Here is a 14,820-nt window from a genome sequence, read left to right on the forward strand (position 1 = left end):
TTTGAAAAAAAAAAAAAAATTATTCCATCTGAAACACAAGCCCTTATTCTTATTTATATTAGGCTTTGGTGTAAAGCACATTTATATTGTTTTAACTCTAGTGTAAATGAAGCTCATTCCCACAGTGCTATGTTACAGCTCTTTGAGGCTGAATAGAAGTCGCTGGTGAACACAAAGATGGCAACTAGTGATGTTTGTTCCTGAATTGCTGGCATGTAGGCTTTCATATAATTAACTCCTATGGTATAAGAAGATAGCAGAGCTGCATGGGAAAGTCTTCTGTGTCAATGATAAACAATAGTAACACTAAGGTCACTTGCCTTTCCTTCTCTGAAGAGTAATGCACTTTAGGGACGTACCTTCACCTTTTAAAATTTTCAGTATGGAAATAAAAGACTCGTTTGGGTTATTTTCTTTCCCAGTTACAAAATTAATCAGTTGTAAGAAAAAAAAATGCCGTGAACACTCTGCAGTGTGACACTGAAAATCTGTTCAGTCAGTTTCAAAATGGACCACAGACAGCAGCTGAGGAACTTTTGTTGGGTGTGATTTCCTAATGCTGGTTTTCCAGAATCAAAACAGCATACAAAAATAAATTGCACATGCTCCTATTTTTCTGTTTTCAGCACTTAATATGCTTCAGTCTGTAGACAAAGCAGTATAGGGACCTAACCAGCATGCCACATGGAGTCATCGTATTTAGATAACAGCTTTTCAGGAATGCGGCTGGGGCAGCACTGGAATCTGCTTAGGAACTTTGTTACAAGCTGTGATTTGACTTCAGTACCTCTTAGGTATGTCATAGTATTAAATCCGATCAGTGACTTTTTGAGAATGACTGAAATTAATAATACAGATTACTATGTAAGATTACACTGTTAACAATGTGTGAGGATATGTTTACTGACAGCTTTGGCATCTTTGGCAATTGGATATAAACTTCCCCACTTTAGGCTTGTAAGTTAACAGCTTTAGTGATTCGTGCATTGATTAAAAGAACTGGGACCTTCAAGTTTAACCCCTACTGCTATGGAATGTAAAGCACACAACATGGCTTTCAAACATCATCATTGTGCTTCAGCTACATATTTCAGTCCTCCTAATGTACAAACTGAAACAGGTTATCTTTATGCTCAGGACACAGGCATAAAATAAGTAGCAATGCACCCTGGATTTTGTAAAATGTACCCTACCTAATCTGTGAAAGATGAATCAGCGTTTGGGACCACCTTGGCACTGCAGAGGAGCTGTGAAACTGATCTGAGGAGCACCCAGTGTAACGCGTGGGGACCCATATGTTGTATTTTCCAACTGGTAAATTAATGTTATTATAATATATGTAAAACTCACATTCAGATGGAACTTTCTGAACCCATGAAAGTATTTGGAAAGGTTACTCTTAGATTCTCCGAGCACAAGTTTATTCATCTGTCCTGGAAATGATGAAATCAAACCCTATGAGCAAAAAAGAGGCCTATGTATTATTGCGACATGAGCAGCAGTTTATATTAAATCTTTCACAAATATAAAAATAATTCAGCGAAGCTGGCAGTAATGATGCCTAGTGCTGCCACTTAGTGGTGCTGTGCTTTCCTTCCTTAAATTGGAAAAGTGAAGATTAGTAACACTTTTTTTGTTGAAGCTGGTAAGAAACCTTAGTTTGTTCAAATGTGTAGCGCAGGACTGGTTTTCAGTGGTGCTGGGTACTCAGCGCTCTCGTGTAAGTAAGTGCCTTTACATGATGACAAGAAGCATTTGAGTAATACAGGAGTGAAACACCTCAGGTGAAGAATGTAGGAAAAGAAGAGTCTCCTATATAAAACAATCACATCAAGAAACAAGTAGCTCATCAATGCAAAATAACTAACTTCATAAGCAGCCTGCAGAAATTCCAGCCATGCAAGGTCATGTTTTTCTATCATTATGGAAGTTGAAAGGACGAATTTAGCACCTGAAAAACAATCTTAAGTTATGTGTGCTGGGCTACGGATGGTTAGATTTCATTTTTCTGTTATAAATAGATCATGATGATGATGATTATTTTGGGTAACTTCCATCGTGTACAAGTTGCCTGAATACATTCATATTGGGAAGAAGAACATCCTGTGAAGATCAAGCTAGAGTCAGACTGATGAAACTGAGCAAAATTTATGTCCCTACGCAAAAGTTTGATCCACCTCTTCAGGGCAGAATAGAAATCACTCTTCCACTCCAGTGCGTGCAGTCATAAATTGAAAAGGACATTCTTTTAAACAGAATACCTGTGGTGGTGTCTTCTACCTCACCTCCTGCTTCTTAGCTTGCAGGCCAAACACAGCTCATGAGAGTAAATTCCTTGAATTTACTGGCAGAAAAGAAGAAAATATATTGAAAACTAAACCAGTTGATGTTATCTGTACAAGCAGAAATCAATGTTTGTTATGCCATCTGAGTGCAATTGAGCACACAACAGCTAATGATATTTCAGTGATTGAAGCCAAATATCCAAACAACAGAAAAAAAGCATATATATTTTTTCAGTAGGTAAGATATGAGAGTAACCGGCCTAGGTATGTCTGTTAGCTTATCTCTAAATCAAGCACTGATCATATCTACATAAGTTCCTCCCTGTGTGGATAGCACATGTAAGCTTGTGCTGCAGTGTTTAAGATCAGTGCTGGTTTAATACACACGGGCTCATAAAACTTAGGTTTATTCTTTCTACAAGGAAAATTTAAATTTATACAGCACCATAATATTCTGGTCCAACAGAGCAAACCATAGTCTGTGCTATGGCTAGTGTATAGTAAAGTGGGAAAAGATTTTATTTCGGTCAGTTTTCAAGAGAGTAAAGCACAATTTTTCTTTCTGTCATTGTCTTCCTGTTCTGTGAATAATTCTTTTTAAGAATGCAACAAATCTATCTTCCTGTTATATTAAGACACTGAACTTCTGATGTCTTTGGTGGTATTTTCTACCCTACGGAAGAGAAGTAGATAAACTTACATACAGATAGTAAGAAGTGATATACTCAAAAATCTCCATAAGTTAGATAAAAATATATCTTATCTGAATTAAACAACCATATGTGGGGAAAAAAATGTAAGCCCATGTTTTGTTTTATACAGAACCAACTGCTAGATTTTAAAATGCATTTAAGAATCTAAAACTTCGAATTTATTTTAAAAGATGGCCAGAGTACCTTAAATATTCAAAAGTATTTTGAGAGAGGTCTCTTCATATTCCAGAATCAGTAATTGTACTCCCCCCCCCCCCCCCCCCAGAAAATGTGATTGTGAAAGTAAGTAAAGAAGTAGAAAATATCACAATTATGTATCTGAAACCTTCAGTTAGGATTAGCATACTTTTAAGATACGATCTACTTTTCAGGCAACAACCTTTTGTCTGTAGTAAATGCCTCTGATACATACTTTCAGATGTAAAAATTTCTTAACCCTTGTTTAATCCAAATTTTATTGTTCAGCAGTCTGGCCCTTCTACAGCATAAACAACGCTCTGAGTGGAAAGCACATTGATACTGTAAGTCTTGAACTCTCCATTACTCTATATACTGGTTCTGGAATTTATTCCTAAACTATATATTTTTGCAAATTGGATTTGGTGTTGAGTGAATGAGGGAATTCCAGAAAAATGCCTTGTCAGCAATTGTACTCCCACCCCTGATCACTGACCCAGGTTTGGGCTGAATCCTTTTCTGTATGTTGACCTGGTTCCTCATTAGTCTCTTCTCCCTCGTGCTCTGGATGTTGGCAGTCAATGGCAGGGAGATTCTGTGCCCTTAATGGAGACAAATGCACTGCCTCGATAAATGACTGCCACGCAGAGCAGGGCTCTTAAACGTGTACATTAAGTAAGCTGGACTTGTGAGGTGAGTACTGGCGTTTCTCAAATCTGTGAGACAATTTCCACTGGCCTGGACAAACGGATGACTGGGAGGCAGCTCGTACACACCTCAGGCAGGCATGGAGGAGAGGAGCGAAGCGCGCCCCAGCTGTGGGAAAGGCTCAACTGGAGCTTGTGGCTTAGACACCACAGAGGCCAAGGTGTCATCAGGTGGGCTCAGGTGTATTTGTCCCCTCCGGAGCTGCCCTTTTTGTCCTCGCTTTCCTGCAGCCTTGCATCCCGGTGTCCCCACCCCGGGCCTGAGCGCCCTTTCCCCACACGGCCATGCCCTTCAGCGCCGGCTCTTGGGCGTCACCTCAGGCTTTAGGCCCTTCTGGCGCTCCGCTCCCTCAGGGCCCACAGCGCGAGTTCTCCCGGGGGAAGAAAAGCGCGAACGGTGGTGCCTCGCCAGCCAACAACGCGTCGCTCCGATACTCAGCTCAGCTTTATTAATACTTAAATCTCGTCGCTTTGTGGGCGGGACCGCCGCCACCGCGCCCGCCGCCTCGCCCACAGACACAGGCAGCTCGCCGGCAGGTGGCGCTGCCCGCCCGTCCCTCCCGGGCGCCGCGCGCCGCCCCGCCCCTGGCGCCCGCCAAGGTGAGGCGGTAAAGGGGGCGGGGCGCGGCGCGCGGGGCCCCGCCCCTCCGTCCCCTCAGCGCGGCGCGTGCTGCCCGCCGCCCTCCTCCAGCGGCGGCGGCTGGCGGGGAGGCAGCGCGGGAGGGAGGGAGAAGACGAGAGGAAGAAGAAGAAGAAGGCAAGGCAAGGCAAGGCGTCCCCCCGTTGAGGGGAGAAGCCCCCGCGCCATGAGCCCCGAGGAGAAGCCGCCACCCAACCGCTCCCGCGGTGACCGGCCGCCACCACCGCCGCCACCTCAGCCCGCTGCCGGGCGAGGCCGGCGGCGAGGCGGCTTCCTGACGGAGATCCGCACGCCCATCCGCACCGAGCCCTTCCAGGAGCGGTACAGCCTCAGCCCCGGCAGGGAGCTGGGCAGGTGAGCGCGCTGCGGGAGGCGCAGGGCCGGGGGACGGTGGCTGGAGCTGCCACCCCGTTCCCGGGGTGCTAGGGCCGGCGGGGAGAGGTGTCCCGTCCCCCGTGTGTCGTCCCCCACCCCCCCCCCCCCCCCGACCGGTTCCGCTCGCCCGGGGCGCCAAGTGCGAGGCTTGTGCCCGCGGCGAGACCTGCCGTTTGGCTGCCGGGGGCAGGTAGGTACCTTCCCTCCGCTCTGCCTCTTCTCTCTCGCCGCAGCGAGTGACGGCAGGCGCCGGGCGCTTCACCTGCTGCCCCTTCCTCCGCTGCCCGGCTTGAGCAGAGTTAGAGGCTCGTGGAAGGAAGGGGGAGGCGGGGGAGCACTGCCCTGTCACTTCAGTGCCATCCTTTGCTGGCCTCTCCCGGCGGTGGGTCCGCTCCTCGGACGTGCCCGCCGCGCTGGCCGGGCACTGTTCGGCTCGGTTGGGAGACAAGGGGTGCAGGGGGGGTGCTGAGAGGGTGCTGGGGGGCAACTGTTAGCGCAGCTGTACCCCAGCTGCTGGCCGCGGCTGGTTGTCCCTCCTTCTAGCGAACAAGTCACCCTCAGCCTTGTGAAGCTGGCTGGGAAGATACCGCGCTCTTCCGTGGGAGCCGGTGTGGAGAGTTGCTCCATTGGAGACCAAAACCTGCCCGTTTGTTGTGTTTTTTTCTTGAACTTTGTAGGCAGTGGCATGGGGGAAAACAAATCTAGAGGAGACTAGCTTGTGGTAGCACATGTTTGAGGATAAACTAATGGTGGAACCTTTCAAAGAATTAAAAAGCTGGTTAAAAAACTTGGGTTTGAAAGTAACTCCACATGTGAGGTTTAATCGATGTATAATTTCAACACCTGACTGATAGCAAGCAAGGTTTGAGGCAGAAAGTCTCATTAAAAGGTTTTTGCAGCTCAGGAGCTACATATGTGGAATTTCAGCACCACTAAGCCAAATTTTTGTATGAAAATGTCACTTATGAAAAGAATTACAGTATTCTTACAATCACATGTGCTTTATCTAAAGAGTATTCAGATAAAATAGATTGAATAGTACAGGATATATGGCAAGGTACACTCCTCAGTGTATGTTCTTTTGCAAGTTATGCTAGCTGTGTGGCTCAGTTTAGACAGCAGCATAAACAGCCGCTTTGGAGCTAAAGAGTTTCAAAGCAAATGAATGTAGCTGCTCTAAGTACCTCTAACAAATTTTTAGGTTGCCTAGATGTAACTCTGATGTACTAGTAGAATAATACTTGTTTAAACGTAGTGGCCTAAAACATGCACATGGGAAGCAGGTGGGAAAGACATCCCATAAAGTGAGAAAGCTTTTTTTTTTTTACCATGATGTGACCATAATGTTCAGGCCCTGGAAACTGAAGCTAAATGCAGGCTACAAACCAGCCTAAGTTCTAAGCAAGAGTCAAGAAGGTGTAGGAGCAGTGTAGCACAGGATGTCCTGGTATCACTGCTGCTCAGGTTTTTTTCTTTGAAGAACAGATGATTTTTCAGAAAATATTTTGCTGTTCTGTCAGAGTGGGAGCTTCTCTTGGAGCTGGATGATATTCATTGGCCTAATCAGAAAAGAGACTAGATGAAGCTTCCTTCTGGCACACAAAAGTACAACTGAAATGATTAGCTTCATGCTATGAACAAGACTTAAGTACTACAGCAAGTCTTAGTCTGCAGTTTAAATAAGTAAATCCCAGCATGGCTTTTTGTGTGGAGACATTTTTGACCAGAACTACATTTAAAGAGTACCTTCGCATGAAGGTTGTGATTTTGCACTTGAAATTATGTTAAAATGAGTTAAGTGACTGTTCTGTCTAGTTTTTGTGCAAGTTACACATATTTTGGTTCAGACTAGCTTTTTCTCTCCTCAACTTCATGTGTTTTCACTATCTTCTCTCTTAGAATATAGAAATCTATACATTTGAATATGTGCTTAGTGTTTTATTCAGTCTTTTGAATGCTTTTTTACTGCATTTTGATTTTTAAAAGGTGGATAGTTCAGCTCAAGTACTCCCATTAAAAATAATTTTTTGCGAACTCATTGTGACAAAGCATAGGTGGTAAATGGAAAGTCTCTCTGCCACTTGTAACTGTCTCTGTCATTTTATTGATAATGTATGCTTAGCAGAAATTGTTTGACTTTTACCTGTTCATAAAGTGTGTTAAGTCTCTGCTTATGCGTAGAGTTTATCTTTACAAAGGACTTGGACAAATTAGCACCCAGGTGTGACAGGTTTTTCTCTCAGATGAAAAGCAGCCCTTGTGCACACAACATAGTCTATTTTAATTCTAATTTGGTAGCTGAATTTGCTAATAGAAAATGTTTATACGCTCTGTATTTGTTCATCCTACTTCCCAGAATTAGGGAAACAATTTAAAAGCTGAGCTTTAGGTAGAGGTTTTGAGACTAATGACGTTTGTATAAATTGAGTTTAAAACTGACAGCAGGGAGAGAAAAGAAAGCAGATTTAGCACTGTTGCTGAGAGCAGGGCTGCTGCGTGAACTCCGCAGCTTTGTGTGCTCTTCGGCCTCTGCTCCAGTCAGTCAACACATACATGTTGAACTCACCACAGCACCTGGGGCCTCTGTTCCCTTGTCACCTACGTGTGGAGGAGCTGGGAAGAGCGAGGGAACGTGGGAAAACGTTGAGGTGGTGTAGTTCTAGCAGTGCAGGGAAGGGCGGTGCTGGGGCTGCTGCCCCTGGTAGCATGTTAGAAGTGAAAGGCCTGGAGGAAGCACTGCTGAAAGTTCTAGATGAGCCTGGAAGGAACCTAGTCACAACGTCACCTGAGGGACTTGGGTGCAAAGCTGTAGGATATCAGGCTTCATTAGTTCTGCTCACGGGGAAGAAGCTGCCTTGAGAATGCAAAGCTGATGTGCTTCAGAAGGCCTCATTCAGTAGTTGAACAGGCCATTTGCAAGTCTATAGCTGCTAGGAAAAACAGGTTAATTTAGGAAAAACCAAAAACTTGGTTATAATGTCTACTCTGGAAAGGAAATTATTTAAAGTTGCTTAGGGTGACATGGAAATGGCAGGTGTTTTTAATGAAATGTTTTAATAGATGAAGTTTTGGGCTAGTCTTCACAGCCTTAGTAATTTTACTATCTCAAAATTGGGATGTTCTCATACAAATCTTCATCTGATGGATGTTTGAAGGGTGCCACTTCTCATCAACTCACTCGGACTTTAGAGTTTTCAGATGGTGCTAACTTGAGTTAGGTTAGTTTGGAGTAGCGGAACCTTTGCAGAGGACAAGACACCGATTGCTTAACTCTTCTTCCCCTTACCATCTGTGCTTAAGCCATAATTGTGAAATGGGGAACAATATATTTTGTATTAGCCAGAGCTTCTTTAAAGAGGCTAATATAATTGCATTCAGTTGCTTTGCTCTTTATCTCAGCAAAAACCTCCTAACTGCACACAAAATATTACTAGACTGTTAGTTAATTCTTCAACTCATTGATATTGTACTCTTTTTTTTTTTTTTTAATGTAAAACAACCTATGCATGTATTGGAAGTCATTTGTGTACAGAAAATAATGCTACTGATGCTAGAGCTGGATTGGAGGAAGACATAAATGACTAGCCTTGCTTTCCTCTCACTGGAAGGTAACAGTCACCTTAAATGATTGCTCTAAAATAAGCAATATTCTGCTAGCAAACTGTGTGCAGCGCATACATATAAATGTATGTCCAGTGCAGTTCAACTGATTATCCTCATTGCCAGTTTTTTGCTAAAGCAGACAAGCTCACTCTTCACCTAGAACTAAGAATAACAACTATTTTAATCATCTGAGGAGACTGAACAGAATAATAAGGAAATAATCTTTGTTTCTGACTAGCAACCTGGCTGTAGTTTCATGTGCAGATAATCTGTGTCTGGAATTTTTTTTTTTTCACAAATTCTAACATGAACTTGCTTATTTTCCAGGTAGCTTTCAGCGACAAGCATCTTAGTGGTACATGATGCTTGTACAATTTTGTGCATCAGTAAGAATGTATATGCTGTCACTCTTCTGTCCTCAGCTGCGCTCTGCAGTAGCACAGCTAGGGTGAAACAGTTGTGGAACAAAGTGAACGTGGAAGAGAGGTGAAAATGAAAAGTTGCGAGTAGCTGGTTCCACCGTTTGAGAATAAATTTATGTGTTCATTATTCATGAACATCAGAAATAGAATCTCCACACCTTGCTGTTTGGAAATAAAAAATTGTAGGGAAAAAACCCACACTTCAGAAAAAAAATGTCTGAGTTATGTAATAAATTGCATATAGTTTTGTGGATCTCAGACAAGTTTTCTGAACTTTATAAAAAATAAGTACCTTCACAGAAACTGCTGTTATTCCTGCATTTGTCACAGTGACAGGGTTTTATAGGTCGCTTTAAAAATAATTATTAAAGGAATGTTAGTTCCCTGTTACTCTGAGCCTATGACAACCAAAATTAACTGGTGTGACATAAATGTTCCTGCTTATCTGATTCAACATTTGATTTGTGATTTGAGGCTTTTGCTTTAAGCCATAATGTATGCCAGATGAAACAATGCTAATTCTGTTGGCAATCTAAAAAGATGACATTGAGCTTCTTTGTAATCAGATATGATTTATCTTAAATCATAATTCTTGAATGAGACTCTTGTGAGGACTGAGAACTGCTTCTAGATTCCTATTCATGTCTCCCTTCAAAGCTTTTTTGTTTGTGTTTGGATGACTGGTTTTTAACTTTGCAAATGCACATCGAATATTTCAAAATTGTACTTCCTTCAATGCAGTGTTCTCACTGCTGGCGCTTCTCAATGCAGCTAAACTAGCAATGCTCTGATCTAATACTATTTTCACTATTTAATAGATTTTTTTTTTTTTTATATAAGGACTTCTGAAAAGCAGAATTATAACAAAAGCAAAATAAAGTCTATGCAATGTATACCTTGTGGGAAAGCTTGTTTATATCTGTCTTGCCTACTATTCAGTGTATATCAAAAAGAAATTCTTTACAAATTTGTCTTTTGGCTTAACCATACAGTGGATGGTATCTTTGGATCTTAGCTCTGAAATTCTCAGACATGAATCTAGATTGCTTCACAGTGATTAGTTCTATTAGCTATAAACATCAGGTCTGTCAAGTTTGATTGGCGGGGGGGGGGCTTGCATTTGGAAAAGATGAGTTCTACAGACAGTAGTTATAATAGCTCTAATTATAGGTATAACTGTAAAGAATGTGGGCAGGATTCTTGGTCTTAAACACCGAAGAATTCGTATTTGTCAGTCGGCTGAACTCCCGTGTAACCTGTCCTTTTAATTACGTCACCTATCAGGCTTCAGGCCAGCTCAGCTGAACAGGACATGGTGGCCACACACAGTGGTGGCTCTTGCTGTTTCTTGCTGCCCTGTGAATACTGTTTTATTTCCATAGTGACTAATGTCTGATGAATCAGTAACACTGTACTCATTGGACTAATTAACTTGCTTTTAGATAGAGTTTGCATGTAATTCAAAACAACACAGTGCTTCTTGAAAGCTGTATTAGAGAGGTTTCAAACTTTCCTAAACTACTTTCTCCAGGTCCTTCTCTAGGTGCTGGAATTAAAAGCTTTTGACTGTGCGCTAAGGTGACATTCAGCCAGAGGGAAACTGTGCATTCAGAGACTATTTAGGGAAAACAGAGAAGACTGAACTCAGGGGTCTATAGATTTTTGGTATAAAGGCTTAGTGTCTACCAGGTATTAAAATAACTTGCTGTTAAAGGGCTTATCTGTTAGTTTCTCAATTTATTTCTATCTGTTGGGGTTTTTTTTCTTACCAGCACAGTTGCTAGGTTTTTTTCCTGAGTTGGTTTTGGTGCTAAAAACTTAAGCGAGGATTTTAACACTTTTGATAAATGCATAGCTTTTATATTGCACATGACTCATATAGATGTATGTCTTCATCTGGAATACCCTAGCAGGTTGTTAGCCTTTAGGTGTCTATTCCTCCTGTGGTGTTCTGTGATAACTCTGTTATTAACGCGTTTTGTAGTGATCTTTTAACCACGCCTTCCTAGTGCTACAAAATCCTATAATACTGTTTTCGTGCATTTGCAAAACTATAATGTTGTCTTAATGTATGTATTGGTAATTAAGAACTTTCTCCAAACAGATAGGATTCAAGACATTGAAAGCATATTCTTACTGTTCGTCTGCCTTCACAGACATCTGGGCTGTGCTCTGATCTAGTCTTAATACATATTGTGCTGTAGATCATGTGTGCTTATGCAAAATATTATTCCTAGAGGAATAACTGTGGCTGTATCAGCGGTTACATGTCTGATTATTTTAGTGAGATTGCCTAGCAAATACCCACTTTGTGGGTGCTTATTTGACTTCATTCATTTAGACTGGGTAATTTTGAAACAAATGCCACCCACTTTGTGGGTGCTTATTTGACTTCATTTATTTAGACTGGGTAATTTTGAAACAAATGCCAATTAAAAGCAAGCTGACCACAACTTTTAGCAGTTACATTTCATGGATAGCAGTCTGCCAGCAGGTTGGGAGTTGAGCATGAAAACTTTGACATGAGCCGAGTTAGTTAATTCTGTGAACTTCAGCTTGGAGACAGAAGAGGCAAAACTCATGTAAGTGTATTCCAAACCAGATGAGGACTCTTATTTTGGTTTCAGCAACCCTATAATAAGTTAAGAACCAAAATAAAGATCTCCAAGCTATTCCTACAGGCTTGTAAGAAAATTTTACATACAAATAAAAAAGATAGTTGTGATGAACATTACCTGTATGGTAAGAACTAAAAAAAAATTGCTGTACTTCAAAGTATAGGAATTCATCATTGTATTAGCTTACAAATATTAACAGACCTTTTCAGTCTAAAAATCAGTACTGTGTGAATGGAACTGAGTGGAGCAGGTGACATGGGACTCTATTGCAAGGAAGTTTAGAGCAGACACTTCAGTCCAAAATGCTGTGGGGGAAGTCTTCTGACCTTAGTGCTGCAGTGTGGTTTTCGCATAACTCATCAGTTGTGTGTTTTGTCAGAAGTGACGCTCATTAACATGGGTTAAGCACTATGCTCAGTTCTGCCCAGCAAGTGTTTGTATCGACATTATTGTTGCAGGAGTTTTGTTAGAAAGCTTTATCTTGGCCAAGCTGCTTAATTTTTTTTTTTTTAATCATCCATGTTCCTTATTTATACAGTAAGACAAAGAAGAAAGGATTTTGAGAATTGTTAAATAAAAAAATGGCTGTTACCATCTGAGACATCACAGTGAAAATACAAAGTGCCATCTTTGAAAATGCAGAGCAGAGTCTGGATATTGCATGGCAAATGGAGCAGGATTTTGAGCAGTTATTCAATAAGAGTGCTAGTTGCTGTTGCCTTGACAATGGTGCGATACTTCAGAAAACAATAGCTAGGTTATTGTGACATAGTCATAGAAAGCGTAAATTGCCTGTTTGTACACTCTGTTTTTGTCAGCTTTTTTAATGAAAGGTTTGAGGATAACTTAATCTTGTGAACTAGCACAACTTGTTTATTCTGTATTTTTGAAATCCAGGTTCCTTGAATTGATAGGGTTTTTTAATTCCTTATTTTTTATGGAGATTAAATTACATTCTGGGTTGTGGTGTTCCTAACTTTTAAGTGTAGGGATTATCGCTCTGCAAGGCATCTTAAATTTAGAACATATTTGAAATGTATCGATTAATAGCGATTTAGTTCAAGTTTCCTTAAATGTTAAGTTATAAGGGCAATACTAAAGTTATCAGTAAGGGATTCAATTTTAACTTTAAATTCTTCTTTAATTTCAGGGGAAAATTTGCAGTGGTGAAGAAGTGTATCCAGAAAGACACTGAAAGAGAGTTTGCAGCAAAATTCATGAGAAAAAGAAGAAAGGGCCAAGATTGTCGGATGGAAATAATCCACGAAATTGCAGTCCTTGAGCTGGCACAATGCAACCTTTGGGTTGTTAACTTGCATGAAGTTTATGAAACTGCAACAGAGATGATTTTAGTTCTGGAATAGTAAGTACTCATAATAATTCCTGAATAACCTTCTGCAGTATTTGCTTAAAACTAGTAATGTAGAAATACTGTGTATCAGTATGACTAATGTGAAAAGATTTTATTGCTTGCCTGTTACGCTTGCTTGAGTTCAGAAAGAATTGCTGAGAAAATCAGTATTACAAGAAGTTATATGCAGTCTTGTAACTACGGCAGATTATAATAAATTTCTCCAATTATGTAATATCTTTCAAAGCTGAACTATAATTCATGTAGTTAAAAAAAAATCTTTAGTGAAATATGAACTGTGTACACTCCCTACTTGTAAAAGAGGAAGAGGAAAGAAGTGATGAGTATCTGTTCAAAATCTGAAGTTTATTTCGTTGACAGTGACAAAGATTGGGTGAAATCTGGGGGTTTTTACTGATTTTGGAAAAAGGTATTGAAAGCAATGTCATTGTTAAAAAGAAACTATGAAAGACCCTTATGATCTGCAATGAAAAGCTCTCTAAATCATTCTTTTGAGGAAAGAAAGAGTAGGGGAATTCAGACCTGGAATAGTTTCTTTCCAATGACGTTTAACTTGTGACTGTACAGTTGTCTGTGTGGTTTTTCCCCCTTGGGTTTGTCCAGATGGGTATTGCTGCAGCTGTTGTGACTGTTCATCTAATGCACCAGTGGCTTAGATATTTGATATCTAGGTTTCAAGAGACAGCCAAATGCTTGTTGCTATTGAACTCAAGATCCTGGTCAAGCTCTATGGATTTTAAATAACCAGGAGAGGAGCCGTGAGCCTTGATAGTTCAGAAGTGACTTAACCTGTCTGCTAAGATAAATCTAGCTTGTACAGCTCTTTTCTTGCTTGATAACAAAAAGAAACTGTGAGAAATCTTGTGTCCCTATCTGATCTTGTTTAGAATTCAAAAGAAACTGTATCTTTAAAGTGCAGTGAAATGGAATGAGACCATGTCTGCTAAGGCAAACTTCCTTCTAAAATATGTTTTGTCATCTTCGCTGTGCCTTTATGGAATATTCAAGTATCTGTTATAATGCAAAGGTGTGACAGAGCTTCTGGAGTTTTAACTGCTGTTATTGGAGAGTCATGAATACATGCTTTAAACGTTAGGAGCACAGCTCTAGCTAGAATACAGTTTAAGTTTCTGGATCTTGTAGGGATAGAACACAAGCAGTAGAATCTGAAGCCTGATAGGAGCAATGGGTTTTGAGATAATTTTAATGCAAAAATGCTAGTTTCTTTTAGAGCTCTTACAATTGCAAAACATTTTTAATCCAAAGTATTAACTAAGTTGTTCAGTAGTCACCAGGTTGTTCAGTAATTAGCAACATTATTGTTTTTATATGCATCAAACAGTCATACCTTGTTTCAGATAAATAGCTGTGTGTTAGAGTTCTAATTTACAAAAACAGCCTTTCCCTGACTTCAGCAAATATGTCTGGATGCTTCTTTAATGTCAGCATGTTCCAGAGACATGTTGCAACAAACCAGGTATGAATGTTAGTAAATTTCTGACATTCTCAATGCAGAGGATTAAAGAACATATCTAGACTGCAAGCTTCTCTAGGGCATTTCAGTTTCTATTAAGCTTGATGGCCTGCGTGGCAGATCTTTATCTTGGGAAGGAGAAAAACAAATACTTAATTGTTGGCCACTAACTTTATCTCCCATGGTTTTAAAGATTCTTCTCTTGATGTTGAATCTGTCATAAGGGGTGAGGGGGACACCAGTGCTTTGCCTTATGAAGAGAAATATTAATGTTACGTGGAGTGTTGCCCTTGAAGCAGGACCAATTTTTGACAGAAAACAAACTTAAAATTGGCCACTAACTGTTAATATTAAGTTCTGAGCAATGGGAAGCAATGAGGCATTACAGTGTTGGCTTCAGCTGTAGGATAGCAAATTGGTGGCTGTCTGCATCC

At 40.8% G+C, this 14,820-nt stretch overlaps 1 protein-coding gene across 1 annotated transcript in view; it reads left to right on the plus strand.

Annotated features, from left to right (window-relative positions):
- The first annotated feature begins 4,525 nt into the window (after positions 1-4,525).
- STK17A (serine/threonine kinase 17a) overlaps positions 4,526-14,820 on the plus strand; it is a 28,710-nt gene continuing 18,415 nt past the window's right edge. The window contains exons 1-2 of the mRNA XM_074890491.1: positions 4,526-4,876; positions 12,691-12,903. Of these exons, the coding sequence (XP_074746592.1) occupies positions 4,689-4,876; positions 12,691-12,903 (401 nt within the window). The 5' untranslated portion in view covers positions 4,526-4,688. The remainder of the gene's footprint in view (positions 4,877-12,690; positions 12,904-14,820) is intronic.

This window comes from Strix uralensis, chromosome 1 (assembly GCF_047716275.1).
Source record: "Strix uralensis isolate ZFMK-TIS-50842 chromosome 1, bStrUra1, whole genome shotgun sequence".
In the NCBI taxonomy this organism is placed as follows: Eukaryota; Metazoa; Chordata; class Aves; order Strigiformes; family Strigidae; genus Strix; species Strix uralensis.